Source organism: Arachis hypogaea, chromosome 9 (genome assembly GCF_003086295.3).
Source record: "Arachis hypogaea cultivar Tifrunner chromosome 9, arahy.Tifrunner.gnm2.J5K5, whole genome shotgun sequence".
NCBI classification, from domain to species: Eukaryota; Viridiplantae; Streptophyta; class Magnoliopsida; order Fabales; family Fabaceae; genus Arachis; species Arachis hypogaea.
The window spans coordinates 104,046,594-104,065,976 of NC_092044.1; the positions used below are offsets into that span (position 1 = coordinate 104,046,594).

The 19,383-nt window shown below is 35.3% G+C and overlaps 1 protein-coding gene across 2 annotated transcripts; it reads right to left on the reverse strand.

Moving 5' to 3' along the window:
- Window positions 1–1,483: 1,483 nt before the first annotated feature.
- Window positions 1,484–12,913, reverse strand: LOC112711418 (uncharacterized). 2 transcript variants are annotated; one of them, XM_025764068.3, is made up of 11 exons: window positions 12,665–12,913; window positions 11,907–12,156; window positions 11,656–11,830; window positions 11,413–11,571; window positions 11,158–11,251; window positions 10,835–10,905; window positions 10,548–10,599; window positions 2,736–2,784; window positions 2,507–2,641; window positions 1,976–2,095; window positions 1,484–1,867 (listed from the first exon to the last, which is right to left on the reverse strand). In XM_025764068.3, exons 2-11 carry the CDS (start codon window positions 12,107–12,109, stop codon window positions 1,732–1,734), a joined length of 1,194 nt encoding a protein of 397 aa, XP_025619853.1. In that variant the 5' UTR covers window positions 12,110–12,156; window positions 12,665–12,913; the 3' UTR covers window positions 1,484–1,731. The 2 variants fall into 2 exon arrangements, with proteins under 2 accessions (XP_025619853.1, XP_072059450.1); XM_072203349.1 differs by having other exon boundaries at window positions 12,661–12,843.
- Window positions 12,914–19,383: the final 6,470 nt, after the last annotated feature.

A 19,383-nucleotide genomic window follows, 5' to 3' on the forward strand; every position in this document is an offset into this window, starting at 1 on the left:
TCCGTGAAGGTACTCTCTTCCAATCTTCAAATCTCTAAACATGCCTTCAACCTCCCACCCTAGCTTCTGGAGAATTTTGTAAAACTAGGGTTCAACCAATCCAAGACTCAAAAAGCGACGTTCTACCTTTTAGTGCATATTTGGCCGCCATTATTTTGTTAAAAAAAAGATCTTTTTTCAATAAAAAAGATCTTTTTTAATTTTTTAACGTGTTTGGCAAATTTCTAGTAGTAAAAGTAAAAGCACTAGTAAAATCGAAAAAAGATCTTTTTTAAGAAGATGTAATTTACATCTTTTTTTAAAAGATCTTTTTTCCTTAAAAAAAGATGTTTTTCATGTAATAAATAAACAAAAAAGTACTTTTATATTGTTATATCCAAACATAATTGATAGATAAAAAGATCTTTTTACATGAGATATCCAAACATAAAATTACTTTTACTTTTCTATAAGATCTTTTAAAAAAAGATAACTCGAAAAAAGATCTTTTCTTAAAAGCTCACCCAAACAAGCCCTTAATAATAATATTTTGTTGATTTTTCACATTAGATACCCTAAATAATGATAAGGAGTACCAATTCACTGTTTTAATAATCACGTATATATTAAACTTAACGGAAACAGAACTTTTTTAATGGCAGGTTAATTTTGTCCATTGTTAACCATCTTTGATGTATACATTGAAATTTTAATTATGTAGTATGTACTTTTATGATCTCAAAAATTTTTCATGTGTATTTTTGTTCATTTATTCTTTTCTTATGTATTTATTTGACCTACTTTATGCATTATACTACTTGTATATATCTCTCTTTTTTTTCTTTTTTAAATCAACCGTTATTAACATCCGTCGCTATTTTTAGTAAATAAATAAGTCAAGTGATTTAAATGGGTTTTAATTTAACTAAAATATAGCCTTCTAAATCCATTAGATATATTTTTCAACAAAAATATTCAATGTATAGATCAAATTTGAGAGAGAAAGGAGGAGGCAAGGTTTTTCAAGTAGAAGGTGATAAGGATGGTTCTACATACCGTAGCATTCTATATATTATTTATATTTTCACATAAATTGCGATATATTATAGGAGTTTATGTCTATTTGTGTAAAACTCTATAAGATATAGCAGTTTATATAAAAAATGAGGATCCAAATATATTTTTTTTATTTGTTGTATTTGTCTAATATTAAACAGTAATTATTTAATGGCACAAATTGCTTTACTTTTTAGTTTTTTTCTCTCTTATTTTTTTTTGGGGGGGGGGGGGGGGGTTTGGTGAAACGGGAGGGGTGTAGATTACTTGGAATTGTATCATCGGTATATATTTAGAAAAAAATGAACAGTTTTATAAAAATTAATCTATGTTTAACTATTCAATTCAATTGTAATAAATTAGTAATTTAATTTTAATAGACCGTGAGAAATTTTACCCATACATTAGAATTAAACACACAAAAGTAAAAGTAAAATCAAGTAATAGGTTTGTGGATAATTGGTTACTTTTGTGAATCAAATATACCCCTTTCAAGTTTGTATCATCAAGTGTGTATCTAATAAATGAACAGCTAAACTGGCAAGTAATTTAACTCGAACAAAAAACCACAAGTGATGCATGGACAACATTCCCCACCCAATGGCAATCCATAATTCCCATTTTATAATTTAATTTCACAAATAATTACACGACTAATTAATTCACAACAAAATTTGCATTAACTTGTATATGATCTCAAGTTGAAATGGCTTCTCCTTTGAAATGCTCACGCCTGCTCTCCAAGAACGCCTGCCGGAATTCCTCAAAGCTTCCATCTTGGATTGCTGCTCTTATTACATGGAAGAACCTCAAATAGTGATGGGTATTGTGTCTGCAGGATTTATTGATTTAATACAACACTATCACCACTAGTACTAATAGGATACTAATACTTGTATAGTACTATTACAACTATAATTTTAGGTAACGAAAAACTTACATTTCTAGAAGAGTCTGTGCCAGCATTTCATGAACATTGAGTAGGTGATTGATGTAAGCTTTAGTATGATTTTGACACGTATAGCAGGTGCAGTTTTCTAAAATGGGGGACATATCTTTCCTGCATCAAAATGCAAGCACAAAACTCAGTTGAAAGAAGTGACATTTAATATGTAATCTGATTACTACTACTAAAAATTCAGCATTGTTTAAGCATGTTTTTGAAATGCATGGTCATCCGAGAAAATATAGTGAAGAGCAAACTCAAAAAAGTGTATATTGATGAAATGAGAGAAGGTAATTACAAATTTACAATTGATATAAACAAACAGAAGGTTTAAGTCATAGGACTATCAAGAAATTCTAACAAGGGAAAACCAATCCCTAATGTTAATTTACAACAGAAGCAGAAATACAGAACAGAAAACAGAAAGAAAAACAAAAATAATCATAGGGAAATCTCCATATATTATAGAATAATCCAATACCATATAATAAAAAGAACAGAAGGCAGTAACAACTATCATGTTACCGGTAAGCTGTTGCTCTCAAGTTAATTTTAGTGGAGTCACTTCCAATCTGGTCTGACTGTAAATTATGTTGCTCCCCGCTTTTGTCCAATGAAAAGGTTAGCGCAAATCCTCCAAGTGTGAGGGAATAGATGTACCTATGAATCATCACAAAAACCTTCCTAGTTCTTTGACACCAAACACCAGGGGAATTGATATATTGAGAAAACAGAAAGTGGAATAGCTACTTACGTTGAATCAAAAAGATCAATTCCTGCGGCAATCCCCTGCAAAATCTCCTCTGTAAGGGTAATAATAACAAATAAGCTTTTATGTGCAAAAAAATTGTATATATTCAAATCAAAGATGAATTCTATTGATTAGCATAATAGGGGGTGAACAGAATGGTAATGATTTGTTGTTTTAAAAATCGCTGTGATGGAAACTGGCATCTACTCAAGAAATCTAGATCAGAAACAGTGGTTAGTGGTTTACTGATGAAGAACCTAATATTCCAGTGGGGAATTGATATATTTTGTGCTGAATTTAAGTGAATTATTCAATCCTTCACCCACTTATTCATGTGAAATTGCATGGTTTTACTTTTCCTTCCTTATTATGTGATGTATGTGAAAAACATGTTTCCTAGGCTTTAAAAATATTAATTTTAATTACCTTTTATTGCCATCCGATGCCGTGACTTATGTGTTAAGTATTTTCAGATCTTCTAAGGCAGGAATGATTTAAAGGATGGAAAGGAGACATACAAAAATAGAAGAAAAACGCAAAATGGAGTTTTTGAAGAAACGGGCAGCGACGCGAACGCATGGACGACGCGGCCGCATGCCATCGCGAAATGGCAATGACGCGACCGTGTGATTGACGCGATCGCGCCTCATAAGCAAAATGCATATGATGCGGACGCATGACTGAAACGACCGCGTGACAAGGAAAACTCCAAATAACGCGACCGCGTGACCCACGCGGACGCGTGACAGAGGCCACGCACCAGAAATTACAGATCTCGTTCCCAGCAGTTTATGGGCTCTTTTTGGCCCAGATCCAAGCCCAGAGAACACAGACCAAGGGCTGTAAAGTGGAGAAATGAAGTGAACAATCAAGGAGCGAATTTCAAGAAGCACTTTTCATAGTTTAGATGTAGTTTTTAGTGAGGGAGGTTCTCTCCTCTCTCTTAGGTATTAGGATTAGGATTTTTAGAAATTAGGAATATTTTCATCTTCTTCAATTACAGGTTCAATGTTCCTTTTATTTGTTTTCTCAATTTAGTTTATGAATTTCTATGTTCAACTCAACTTCTTTATTTGGCTATAACTGCCCATGTTACATTTGATATCTTTATCAATTCATGATTTTAAGGTATTTCAGTTTATTATTACTCTCTTTTATTTATGTTACTGTTGCTCCCAATCCGAAGACATTTTTATTCCAGTAGATTTACTTTTCTCCTTTTGGTCTTGGTTAAGAAATCAGTAACTCAGGAGTTATTAGACTCAACGTGATCGATAATCGCTATCTTTGCTAATTAGCTTGAACTTCTACAATCCCAATCTTTTTCTAGGAATTAACTAGGATTTGAAGATCAAACTAATTAGTCACTTGACCTTCCCTTGCACTAGCAAAGGTTAACTAAGTGGAATTAAGATTCAATTTTCATCATCATTGATAAGGATAACTAGGATAGGACTTCCAATTTCTCATACCTTGCCAAAAGTTTATTTTATAGTTATTTATTTATTTTACCTGCCATTTAAATTACTTGTTCCTCATCTTTAAAACCCCGATTTACAATCTTCATAACCAATAATAAGAACATACCTCCTTGCAATTCCTTGAGAAGACGACTCGAGGTTTAAATACTTCGGTTATCAATTTATTTAGGGGTTTGTTACTTGTGACAACCAAAACATTTGTACGAAGAAATTTTCTGTTGGTTTAGAATCTATACTCACAACGCGACTATATTTTTATAAAATTCTTTACTAGAAAAAATCCTAACTTCCAAATGGCGCCGTTGCCGGGGATTTGCAAACGTGTGTCTTATTATTGGTTATTGTAAATATTTTTCTTTTACTTGTTTATTTGTTCTTGTTTTCCCTTCTTATTTTTGATAACTACTATGAATTCTTACCCCTCTCGCTTTGAGTTTGGTTCTACTTTTGCTGCAAGGAATGAAAACTATAACAGGACTATGCATCAAGGTCTAAGCAATCAAAAATGGATGGAGCCAAGAGGATCTGATCACCCCTTTAGGCAACAACACCCTCCTAGATATTATGGACAAAGACCATTCCACAATGCATACCAAGCTGATAGATATGGTGGACCGCCTTGTAGCTACCAACAAGCCCCACCCTATGCTCAGAGACCATCCTTTCAACACAACCTCAACCCACCATACTCACAAGCTTCTTTTCGCCATTCGACACCATATGATCCTTATCTGCCCCAACGCCAATCCAATTACTCCCAAGAATCACCACTCTCCTACACACCATGTCCATATGTATCAAGCCAAGAATCACAAGTTCGCTTCGAAGAATCAGTAAACCAATTTAATGCAACCCTTCATCAATTGGAGCAAGTAATAAATCAATTATCTTCCATACGTTTGGACACTCAACAGACTCTCATGGCTTCATGTGGAGAATCTAATAAAGAATGTATTGTGAAGAAGACACAAGAAGCCCCAGTGGACAGCATAGAGCATAACTTCGTACTGGAACAAGTAGAGGACGCTGTCATTGTAGAAGAAGAAGAGTTGGTTGAAGATTTAGGAGATGTTGAACCTCCGCAGGAATACAGAGTTGTAGAAAATTCCGTCGAAGACGCTACAATTGATGCTAAAGAAGATGTTACACCGCCTCCAATGCAGATATCTTATGAAGAACTAGACGGAATAACTCAAGACGCATGTTTCCTTGATGATGATGATCACGAGTCAAGTTCTCTTAGTGATGAACTTGCATCCACAAGAGAATCCTTTGAGATAGAAGAATCTTCCCCAAGTGAATACGAAGATGACGCAGAGGTCAATTTCTCTCAACCTCCTAATTATGACTCGAGTGACGAGGAAGATATCGAAGACTTTGATCAAGACATGGTTGAAACGGAAGAAATTTGCCAAGAAGTGGAGGAATTCACAGAAGATTACAAGGGAGCAGAACTTACAGAACCACTGGAAACACCTATCCCAAGGCCACTACCACCCAACACAAACTTCAAGTGGGTAAAATCCTTGACCTTTATCTTCAAATTCCCACTTGAATATGGTTTGCTTGAAACAGATGGCCAGCTTAGAGTTCTCTGCGGCTTTAAGAGTAAGAAGGAAATGGCTCGTACTCAGAGCTGGTGCACAAGGTTCAATAAAGTTCCACGCTTCAACTCGAAGTGCACGGATTGGCATAATGATCAATCGAATGGATCTCGGAAAACGTTTGGTCACCATGGTGAGAATCTACTTTCTAAACCGCCCAGCTGGAGAAATGCAGATCAAGATAAAAACGGGTGTACAGGTAGAATTTGGGATCCTGAAATCTATTCCGACAGTCGTCACCCCGGGAGCCTAAGAATATGTTTGAAGCTGCTTAAAAGCTTTACGTACCTTGTTTGGGATCCCGGAGGTTATTGGCATTCCAAGCATTGGTGGAGATTTCTGGATGAATTTAAATATAAGCCGCCATAACAGGAAGTTCATCCAATGTCCAACTTAAGGACTTTAACTAAAAGTACTAGGTGAGAGACAACCCACCATGGTATGGTCATTTCTTTCTCAATTTCTTTATTTCGTACTGTTTGAATTTTTTTTTTATGATTTCGTATTTTTTATTGAACCTGGATGCTATTCATAACATTGCATTTAGCCTTGCATATCTACATAAAAAAAAGAAGGCGTGTGACGCGACCGCATCGCTCGGGCGTTCGCGTCATTTGCGAAAAACACTCCCCACGCGTCCGCATCATTCACGCGGCCGCGTGACCTAGAGATCGGCGTAAAGATCCAACTTCCAGAAAGTTGGGCTGGAATCGTGCGGCTGTTGCGCGTTTCGCACAACACGACCCACGCGGTCGCATCTTTGACTCGGCCGCGTCACTTGCACAACACCAATCCCACGCGACAGCGTGAGCGACGCGATCGCGTCGCATGGATTGCACACCACCCCAAAGGAGACAGTGAGTTGCGCTGAACCGACGCTAGAATTGTGCGTTTCGCACGATTTCTAGCGACGCGATCGCATGCTTCACGCGATCGCGTCCTTCATTATCTACCCATTCCATGCGACCGCGTGCCCCACGCGATCGCACCAACCCAATTCCACACCAGCCACGCGACCGCGTGCTCCACGCGATCGCGTGGCTTGCAAATTATTAACCCCCTGTGTCGCGAACCCTACCCATCGCGCGCCCCCCAACCCCTTTCTTCTTCCTCTTCCCTGCAACCACCCCCCTCTCTCTGCCCTTCGCCGCCGCACCTCCGATGACCACCCAGACCCCACCGCAACGCTCCCCCTTCTCGCTTCAGACCGCCGATACAGAGATTCCTATCCAGTCAGAGCCTCCCCTACAGCAGACAGATCCTCAACCCACCACCGAGACACCAGCAGCCCATCCTTCCGGAAATGACTCCTTCACACCCAACTTGAGTGAGCATCGAGGACGATGCTATTATTTAAGTGTGGGGAGGTTGCCATCTCTGGCATCTATTTATTTTGGTGAATCACCACAAATTCTCTTCTTATTTTGTCCATTTTCTGTATTTTTGCACATTTTTCTCTTTTTGCTTTTTTATTGTACTTTTTGCATTACGCACTTTGAGCTATATGTATACATCTTGGATATTTTAGCTTGATTTGCACCTTAGTTTACTAGTTATTTATTAAGTGGATTAATTAGTATAGTTTACCCTTTTTAGCATATGATAGTTGATTTGATTGAAAATAAAAAGGAAGTAAGCTAGAGACTTTAACAGAATCAATCCACACACCTTGTATATATAGTATTACATGTTAGTTAGTTAACAACATTTCATCAAGGAGGAACACTAAAAGTTTAAAGCCATCCAATATATTTTACATTGAGAATAATGGGAACTCTTAATTTCTACTTACATGACATACTTAAGTGATATATGATTTTTGAGTTAGAAAACACACAGCCTGTGAATTTTGAGCTTAATTGCATGGTTACATTTAAACCATAATATTTTATTCCTGTGTGTTCCGCCCTTCTTATTTATTCTGGTGTTCTTTACTTTGTTTTAATCTATATGTCCGATTATAGAATATAGATACATACCAAGAAAGTGATTGAGGTCATTGTTTGATTCTAGCTCACCATTCTCAAATTAGCCTACCTTCTACATCACCCTTGTTAGCCCCCTTGAGCCTTTAAATCCCCTCTTGTTTTATAACCACATTACTAGCCTTAAGCAGAAAAACAAAATAAAAATCCCAAGTTGAATCCTTAGTTAGCTTAAGATAGAAATTGTGTATTGTGTAAGTGTGGGAACCTTATGGGAACATGGATGAAAGAAACAAAAAGGTAGAAAGTTAAAAAGAATAAAAAAATTATTTTTAAAAGTTTTGGTAAACATGCTCATGTGAAGTCAAAATAATTTAATTACCATGTGTAACAAAAAAAAATTTATTTTTCAGTATTTGAATAAAGGGGATACAAAAAGAATTTCCCAAACGCAAAAAGCGACGCACATAGGATAAACATAAATAAAAAAATTAAGATATGAGCATGTAATATAAAAGATGGGAAAAATATGGAAAAATAGGTAAAGAAGCTTTGTTTTACAAAATATGTATGTTAGGTGAGATCTTAGACTAATCAAGGATTCACTTAATTAGCTCACTTAGCCTTATACATATGCCCTTACCTTTACCTTGGTCCCATTACAACCTTAATTAAAGACCTCATGATTTTTGTATGCCTATATTCTATAATTGTTGATTGGTTAGATGAATAACAAAGTTATGAAAAACAAGGATAGAAAGAAGAATAGAGTGATTAACCCAATAAATACTGAGTGACTAGAGAGTAAACACAAAATCCAGTGAGGGTTCAATAGCTCATCACCATATATCTCTACCTCTATTGCTAATTGTCTTGCAAGTTTGAAAAATATTTTATTTACCCATCTCAATTGTAAAAGTGTTTTAATATTATCTAAGGTTGGCTATGCATATATGATTCCTTGAGAATGTGAATTAATTTGACTACATGTAAAGCTTTATATATAGGTGAATGATAACTAGATTTGCATGACTTATTTAGGTAGATGCATTTAGAATAGATTGCATTGCATGAGATTCCACCACTTTACCTTACTCTTTATCTTGGATTTAGCATGAGGACATGCTATTGTTTAAGTGTGGGGAGATTGATAAACCCATATTTTATGATATATTTTGTGCTGAATTTAAGTGAATTATTCAATCCTTCACCCACTTATTTATGTGAAATTGCATGGTTTTACTTTTCCTTCCTTATTATGTGATGTATGTGAAAAACATGTTTCCTAGGCTTTAAAAATATTAATTTTAATTACCTTTTATTGCCATTCGATGCCGTGACTTGTGTGTTAAGTATTTTCAGATCTTCTAAGGCAGGAATGATTTAAAGGATGGAAAGGAGACATACAAAAATGGAAGGAAAGCGCAAAATGGAGTTTTTGAAGAAACTGGTAGCGACGCGAACGCATGGACGACGCGGCCGCATGCCATCGCGAAATGGCAGTGACGCGACCGCGTGATTGACGCGATCGCGCGCCATAAGCGAAACGCATATGATGCGGACGCATGACAAGCGACCGCGTGACAAGGAAAACTCCAAATGATGCGACCGCGAGACCCACGCGGACGCGTGACAGAGGCCACACACCAAAAATTACAGATCTCGTTCCCAGCAGTTTATGGGCTCTTTTTGGCCCAGATCTAAGCCCAGAGAACACAGATCAAGGGCTGTAAAGTGGAGGAATGAAGTGAACAATCAAGGAGCAAATTTCAAGAAGCACTTTTCATAGTTTAGATGTAGTTTTTAGTGAGGGAGGTTCTCTCCTCTCTCTTAGGTATTAGGATTAGGATTTTTAGAAATTAGGAATATTTCCATCTTCTTCAATTACAGATTCGATGTTCATTTTATTTGTTTTCTCAATTTAGTTTATGGATTTTTATGTTCAACTCAACTTCTTTATTTGGCTATAACTGCCCATGTTACATTTGATATCTTTATCAATTTATGATTTTGAGGTATTTCAGTTTATTATTACTCTCTTTTATTTATGTTACTGTTGCTCCCAATCCGAAGACATTTTTATTCCAGTAGATTTACTTTTCTCCTTTTGGTCTTGATTAAGAAATCAGTAACTCAGGAGTTATTAGACTCAACGTGATCGATAATCGCTATCTTTGCTAATTAGCTTGAACTTCTACAATCCCAATCTTTTTCTAGGAATTAACTAGGATTTGAAGATCAAACTAATTAGTCACTTGACATTCCCTTGTACTAGCAAAGGTTAACTAAGTGAAATTAAGATTCAATTTTCATCATCATTGATAAGGATAACTAGGATAGGACTTCCAATTTCTCATACCTTGCCAAAAGTTTATTTTACAGTTATTTATTTATTTTACCTGCCATTTAAATTACTTGTTCCTCATCTTTAAAACCCCTATTTACAATCTTCATAACCAATAATAAGAACATACATCCCTGCAATTCCTTGAGAAGACGACTCGAGATTTAAATACTTCGGTTTATCAATTTATTTAGGAGTTTGTTACTTGTGACAATCAAAACGTTTGTACGAAGGGATTTTCTGTTGGTTTAGAATCTATACTCACAACGCGACTATATTTTTATAAAACTCTTTACTAGCAAAAATCCTAACTTCAGGAATTCAGCTTTAGAAGCATGTATACGAAGATGATAGACTGAAAAGAAAAAAATAAATGTCTTCGGAAATACAAGGAGGTAACTACATCCATCAAGCTAAGCAGGACGATAACATATAAGAGCTTAATTATATAAATCATGTACCTGGGAGTCCAAGCCCACATGTTAAGCGTGGCTTCTCGTCTGGCAAGATATCCTGAGAAAAAGGTTACTTAGTTAGGAATTTCAGATAAAACTAAAAAATGTCCAGCATGAATAGTAATCTCTACAAAACATCCGCACATACACAAAAATAGTTACAAGAAAATCAGGTTTTACGGTTTCAGCAGTAGTCTATACTTGTCAAAATTATCACAACTTAGCTTGAACTATTACATAAAGTTCAATTAAAAAATGGGGTCTTATTGAACAACTCCTGAAATGACACTTACCATAACTTCTCTTAAAAGAGCAGGTCGCTCGTCAATGCCCTCTCCAAGTCCAAATCCTCCAATCCAATAGCCTGCATCAATGATCATAAGTAAGTTATGCATTTCAAAAAGATTTAACTTTCAATAATTTAAGTTCCATAATGAATAACATGCATTTGTCACAGCAGAGGGACTAACGGTGCATCTTACATATACCAGCGCCAGCAAGTGAGGAGTAATTAAGGAACAGATAATGGATTGCTCTATGACAATACTCAACGTATTGATAACATCCTAATACCTCTACAATTTAGGCTTACACAAACTGAAGAAAAACAAAGAACCTGATACATTTCGCTTAGCTACCTCCTCTGCACATCGCTTCCTTTCTTCCAAACTTGTGCCTCCAACGATGGCACCAAAGATAGATCCAGCTGCCTGAATGTTGAGATCAAAATTAATGAATTTATCTTTTTGTCTTAATTTTTTGGCTAGAAAAGAAAAAAAAAGCAAGAAGGAAGACAAGATATCAACTATTTCAATTGCAAGAAATGAATTCATAACACAGCTAGAGAGGAAAATCATAAACTGTCCTTTACCGGATACAACGAAATGCAGTCATCAAGCCATCTCAAAGTTCTATCTACCGAGGTTTTGTTCCTTTTCTCAGAGACCCAAGCAGGTACTTCATCTGCCAAAGATGCCCATATATTTGGCTTCATGCAGGATATCATTTCAATATAATCTTTAGGTTTAATCTGGTCATGTCAAAATTTAAAATTAGAAAGATATACAGTACTATCATAAAGACAATATTCAAACCCAAGTGGCAATAAATTTACCAATAGACGGCCACAAGGTGTCTCGAAAGAAGCTCCAAGTCTGGTAGCTGCTTTGGACTCAGGAAGGCACTGTATAGAATCCCTGGGTACAGCTGCAATTCCATGTTGTTTCAAACCAAGCATTTGGTGAAGGCCTCCTATTTTTGATATAGTGGTTGTAGAGAGTCCTTCCAAACTAGAGAAGTAGACAAGAGAAAATAATGAGAGGGCATTATGCGAAGATTGTGAACATGAGGGTGCCTATAACTTACAAGTGCAGAGGAGACACTTGAAGGAGGTTGGAATCAGGCGATGGGAGAGAAGGGAGAAGCTCAGGGGAGATGAAGTGAGGGAGGCCTTTTCGAGTAGCCAGGAGAAGAGCAGGGGTTTCGATTGGCGCCGGGCAGCTTCCCACCTCGAGTACTCCCACACGAGCGCCACTGCTACTCAATGCTTTCTTCACTGCAAACTTCATTTGCAGAGTGCAGTTGCAGCACCTATGTCCTATGTGCTATGATAATTCTGATGAATCAAAACGATGTCAAACTCTGAATTCACTAAAATTCAAGTTGTATCAAAAACATTTAATCCCAAATGGAAGTCCAGATCATAAAAATTACCATCAATAAGAAAGATAGCGCAAAATTCAAAAGAACTTAATCTACATTAAGCACAACTATCACAAAAGTTTGCCAGACACTCATTTCAAAACTATACTTCACCTCATACCAATAGAAACAAAACACTTCCATTGGTTCTACTAATCTTAGTAATACTCTCTATTATGCCATTCATTCTTACTCTAATTTACGTAAAGGTACCAATAAAATGCCAATTGAAATTTAAGCTTAAAATTTAACAAAACAATAGCCAAAAAAGGAAAAAGAAACAAAAAAACTAAGAATTTGATCTAAATCTACCGGTCAATATTAATTAGTAAGCTAAGGTTCAATCACTACATAAGCTAAATAGAAAAAAAAGAAGAAAGTAGAATGAAGCAAATAGAGTCAGCGTCTAATGAAAAACCTACGCAATTGTCGTGGATGAGAGGTGAAGCTCTTGCGGCGGAGCAACTGAGGTCGTGGTGGCAGATAATCAAACGGCGCCGGAGACGAGGATGGCAGCGGAAGGAAAAGGGTAAGGGTTTCCAAACCGTTATTATTCAAAAGTTTTCTATTTACAATTCAAGACCTGAGAATAAGCGTGGGTAATTTTCTTAATACTTTTCAAATGTTATAGTATTTTTTTTTAAAAGGTGACAATTTTTAAACTAAATTGCAAATTATTTACTTCAACACATGCAGCTTTTAGAGAGTTTTGATAAATTTTAGAATTTCTCATTTTATTTTTTAACACACACAATCATCAAAATAATATATTTTAATTTATAAATTAAATAAAAGTAACAACAATAAAAATTCCAATTCACTACTTTTCTTTCGTTCCATAATAAATTAAAATTTTGATAATAATAAAAATAGTCATATAAAAAATGAGAAAATTTTGGAACCAAAATATGTGGCTCATTTTTTCATATATGGAAACAATAATGGTGTAGTGCAATGAAATGGATGGATGAACAAAAATTTTTCTGCTATGATATCGATATAAATCGTAACTTGCGTTTTATTATTTTTAATAGCTTTTTATTTTTTTTGTTCATCAAAATAATAAAATGCAGCCTCCGTTTTATTATTTTCAGGTTTTTAATTATTTTTTTATTTTCTTGTGGCCCAAACGCACTTTGCGTCTTATGGATGGGTAATATTTTAAATTTTTTTAAAACAACAAAATGCAGCCTGCGTTTTTTGGGGTTGTCAAATTTTTTCTTTTAAAGAAGCAAAACGCAGGTTGCATTTTTCAGGTGTCAGAAACTTTTTTTGGATAGCATAAAACGTAGGTTGCATTTTTTGGAGAAAAAAATATTTTAATCAAGAGTGTTGCCTATAAATACAATTCGGAATTCATTTGTAATCCCTCACTTCACTTGTACTCCTATTCTTCTCTCTTCCGAATATGTCATAGTTGTGAATTTTTTTTACAGTTACTTGTGTCAAAAAAAATCGGATTAGGTGGAGTTGAAGTTATGGAAGGTGTTGCAAATTTGCGAGTATATTATAATGGTGAGATTATACTAAACACACATGAATGAGTGACTTTTGTTTGTGAATGTCCATTGTCATTTGCTATTTCATGCACCATGAATTTTATAGAGTTGAAAAATGATCTTTATGATAACATATAAAGTCATATTTCGAAAAGAGTGAACAACATTTTATACAGAAATTCTGTACAAGTATTTGGTGGGCTGATACAGTTTCAAATAACGTCCATCACTAACGATGCAAGTATGCAGCAAATGTTCTGTATTTATCAACAAACCCGATTTCACGTGCCAATGATAGAGCTGTATGTTGAGTTCGAACAACATTCGAGTTGGACGCGGTTGGCGAGGAGGTCAATGTGGATGAGCTCGGGGATATAGATTGGGAAGAAGATAACAACGACAGTGAAGAGGAGTTCGAAGCCAACTATGAAGTCGACGACGAAAACGATGATGGAGACTTGGTAGGCAATCCGACGGTATAAAATGAAGCGGATGCGATTGTACGTCAATACCCCTTTGGTATTCCGTCTTTTATGTGGACTCTGGATCTCGAAGCCATGCATGCCCCAGAATTTCCTCATTATGTGAATATGGTTATGTTATGATTATTAATTCAAGTTACAACTAGTGTGCGTTTTATTTGCCTTGTCTGACTGATGGTGGTTCGCAATAATAATAATAATAATAATAATAATAATAATAATAATAATAATAATAATAATAATAATAATAATAATAATAAACATTACCGTCGCACAAGTGGAACACCAACATCGAGGAGCTCATTGCACGGAATAGGGGCCACGAACGGCATACGCTCTCATGCCCAAACAAAAAACAGAATGAGTGGCCCATCCATCTCTTTACAGTTGTACCGTGATGCATAACACAACGATCTGTATAGATGTGCCAGACTAGCTGCCCTCCAACTGTATTATGGAATCCAATGAAAATCTAAAAGTAGAGGCAAAAACTTCGAGTTCAAAGCCGTGGTAGACTTATCTGGAAATACCACTGTACCAAGCACACAGAAAATGTGAGCTCTGACGTACCGCTCAATAGACTCTTGCGTGTCACGCAGTTTAGTGTCTCTGCACTGCCGGACCCATGCAAGATTTACCTTGCCCAAGACGTGATCGTTCGGACCCGGCTGCCGACTAAAACAAGCGATGCAGTTATCCACCAAAAACTGGTGACTGCTATCCAATCTACCGGTGACGGGGTGTCCGTTAATCTGGAGGCCAAGTATATGTATCACATCTTCTAGCGTCACCATCACCTCGCCCACTGGAAGGTGAAACATGTGGGTTTTTGGCCTCCACCATTCCACCAAGGCACTTAACAGTGCAGAATGGTCTCTCATTTCACCTATTCGTGAAATTTGTTGAAACCCAGTCAATCAATGCTAGTGCCACTGTAGCTCGCTCGTTAAAGGTATCCGACGGATCAAGTTTTTTAGGCAACAAATTTCTGATAGTCTGCAAAAAAAGGATAATATTTATTGATATTAACAACAACTATCACCATAATACTAAAACTTACTAGTAATTTCTTAATATTAGCAGTTAATAATAATAATAATAATAATAATAATATGGTTACTACTAATGATAATAATAATAATAACAGGCCTGCTACACATCTATGTAACCATGCAACTAAATTGGTCTAAACTCAAATAGAGTCATGCATATTAATGAAACGTGAAAACATGCACCCAAAAATCCCTTCGTTACTTCGCGCTTATTATGAAGAAATGTAATTTTTCCTCAACATGAAATCGCTACATGAAAAACCTCCTTCTCTTCGAATCTCTCTCAAAATCACTCAAACTTCAGTCACGGTCTCTGCGGAAACCACTACTGGAGAAGAATCGCGACAAGATTTCGTCAAGAACAAGAAAAAACGAATGAAAACAGCAACAAAGACTACCAAAGGTATGAGAAAAACTACTGTTCATTTGAAATCTTGTAATGTGGCATTTCTCCTAGTTGTATTTCAGGATTACTGGATTGATTTGCTTCGTTCAGTAGATCAATGTATTGTGATTGTATTTTTACAGTATAACTAGGGGTTTGCATGAAGAAATACTATTCATAATCATTCAAAGCTTATAATGATTTATTCACCACATGGATTGTATTCAGTTTGGTGAGTTTGGTTATTCTCATTCACTTGATATTTAGTGTGTTCAGGGTTTAGGCTTTATTCTGATTGCATTTTTATAATATAACTAGGGCTTTAAATCAAATTTGTTCTTATTTTTATTCAGTTAGTGGATAGTGTAACTAGGTCTTTGAACTTGAGTGTTACTCTATTTAGTTAAGTTCTATTGCATGAAGAAATACTATTCATAATAATTGAAAGCTTATAAAGATTTATTCACCACATGGATTGTATTCGGTTGGTGGGCTTGGTTATTCTCATTCACTAATTATTTAGTGTGTTCAGGGTTTAGGCTTTATTCTAATTGCATTTTTACAATATAACTAGGGATTTGAACTTGATATTTACTGCATGCTTGTGCTTTTAAGTGTATTGACTGAAGTATTGGTAAAAAAATTTCATTACAGCAAAACACAACAAGACAATAGTGACAAAAAAGGAGAAGCCATATTATAATGTAAGCACATTAAATATATTTATCCGCTTTCGTTCAAATAATATCTATTTTGTATTATAAAAATATTCTCACATTCTGTTTCAAAACTTGCAGAAAACTCATGATTGCAGATGCCAAACAAAGGCAATAGCAACAGTATTTAGGAATATGATTCAAGAAAAGAGAGATATAGTTGAACAAATGGGATTTGGGTCCCTGACACATGTCCTAGAAATGAATGTCTCTTACGCCCTATTGAGAGAATTGATTGATTTCTTTGATGACTATAAGGGATGCTTGAAAACTCTCCAGGGGAACATTAAAATAACTCCTCGCAAGGTAGCAGCTGCACTAGGCATAAACAACGGCGGTAATACACTTTCCACTTCTTGCTTATTTTCCGTTCATTGCTATATCTTTTGGCTGATTTGTTGCTATTAAAATATTATAGGGAATATTTTTTATGACAAATTTGATTACACAAAACTAAATTGGGAAGACAAATAATGTGCTGGATATGAGCGTTGAAGGGGAGGAAAACCGGCAAAAATTCAAAAGGACTTTTGTCATTTTCATACAAAAGTGCTTCTTGCTACCGACCACGGTAAAGGTGGCCTCCCCAATACATAAGCCGCCTATCTTTCATGTGGAAAACATCCAAGAGTGGGATTGGCCAAAACATGTGCTCAACTTCTTGATGAAAGGAACAGAAAACAAGAGAAAGGGAACAAAACAGTCCATTGATGGCTGTGTTTTTGTTTTGATGCTGATATACTTCCATAAAACTAAGTTCCCTCGCCCATTCGGACCTGATGCTCCCCCAGAATCGTGGGTGGCCCATTGGACAAAGCAAAAGATGCTTGACCAGATTTCGAGGGAAGCAACTGACCCATTGGTAAATTAAACAAAAAATTCCCCCTAAAATTTTATTTCAAATGCTTCTAAAATAAACTACTAACTAAATAAACTTGTGTTTTAGGTTATAATTGATTTATTTCTCCTACTTGCAATTGTTAGTATATTCATTTGAATCTTTGTGCATTCATAAACACTTTTCTTCATTATTAAATATTTGTCACGTCTTATTCACCATATGAATCTTATTCGGTTCGGTGGGTCTGATCCGTTTGGTTCACCTGATTGTTAGTGTCTTCAATTAAATTCTTGTGCATGCAAAAATATTTTTTTGATCATTAAATAATTATCACATTTTATGGCATTTTATTCAGCACATTACTATTATTTGATTCGGTGGGTTGCTAATGTTGATTCAGTTGATTGTTACTGTATTTCTCATCAAATAAATTTCTGTTTTAGGGACTTTTGTACAGAAAGAACATAAAGAAGGAAGAAAAAACAAAGAAGTTAGATAAGAAGGAAAAAGGAAAGAAAGAAAATAAAGAAAATTGTTGATCTGGATTCTTCTTCGGAAGAAGAAAGATTTTCTGAAACTGAATCCGAATCCGACAAAACACCACCAGCAAAGAGAACAAGACAAAAGAGGGTGGTTAAAAAACAAAAGCTTGTTGATACGGATTCAGAAACAACAACTGAAAATGAAAGCACTCCAACGGATTCAGAAAGCAAAAGTGAATCCGAAAACTAGTAAGTTTGATTTTCATATTGATTTCATTTAACTTGTATTTGCTTAAAGTTGTTCTTATGCATTTGTTCTTATGTATTGCAGAGAAGAAGAAATTGAAAAAAGTGGCACAAAGAAAAGAAAACAACCACAGAAGGTGGTTAAAAAAAACAAAGCAAAAAAAGAAAGCATGTGCTGACAGATTCAAAGGGCACAAGTAAATCTGAAAGCCAGTAAGTATTGGATGATGTTCATTTATATGATTGTATGATATTCATCTGGTTTAGTTTTTGCATTTCCTTGCTTAAAATTGTTTATGTATGCTAGTTAAGTAAAAGTAAATTTCAAATGTGATATTGTTCAATGCAGTTGCTCAAGTTGAGTTCTTTTTTATTCGGAAATATTTTTCTTGATGATTGAATGACTATCACGTTTTGTTCGGCGTATGAATTTCTTTCGGTTTGGTGGTGTCTGTCAGTTTCGTTCACTTGATTGTTAGTGTCTTTTTCTTGCTTATATTTTTCTCTGGTATAAATTCAATGTCTTTGTATATGTTACAGAGAAAAAGAAATTGAGAAAACACCCATAATAAAAAGAAAACAACTGCAAAGGATGGCAAAAAAGCAAACATAATCTGACAAGCAGTAAGTTTCTCGAATCGTATTTTCTTTTACTTTATTGATGCTTTCGTTTTAGGTTCCTTCAAACTTATTTTATGAACTTTCATATCTGAGCAAATACAAGACAGCGTTACAAAAAGAAGAAGACAAGCATTGGAGACAATAAGAGAAAAGAGGTTAAAGAAAAGAAATGATGGAGCTCAAATAGCTAAGGTTGCTCCGAATCAATCTGACTCGACTGAGCCACAAAATTATTTGTCTGAGACGTAAGATTTTGGCTTCTTTTACCGAGTTATTTTTCTTTCTTTGCTAACTATTGATAGAACATTTTCTAATTCCTCTGGATTCAATTACTAATATTTATTTATTTTGGTTAGATTGATGACTGTAAATCTCAGAAGTGAACTACTCTTGAAAACTCAGGGAAGCTCCACACCGTCTGTAAATGCCCAAGACAATACCAGGTAAATTGGTTCGTTGCACTCTTTACTTTTGATTCGGTGGTTTCCAAAAATGAATTTCATGTGTTTCTAGACCACTGCTTTTAATCTTCGTTTCTAATTTTAATTTGCCCAGAAATCACGATAAAATATTTTAGAAAAAAGAAAATCCATCCAAGAAAGACTTTTAAAAGTTCACGAGTGTAAGTTAAAAATATTTATGTTACTCTTTTAGATTTAGGTAATTATATTTTATTTAATTAATCTCACGGAAAAGGTGATTAAATTTCACTAGCGCTACACCCAATTTTGAGCTACAAATCATTGAGGTTCAACAAGAAACTCATTATGAACCTTTGAAAATATGAGTTTTTGAATATGCGGATTCCCGTTTCTTA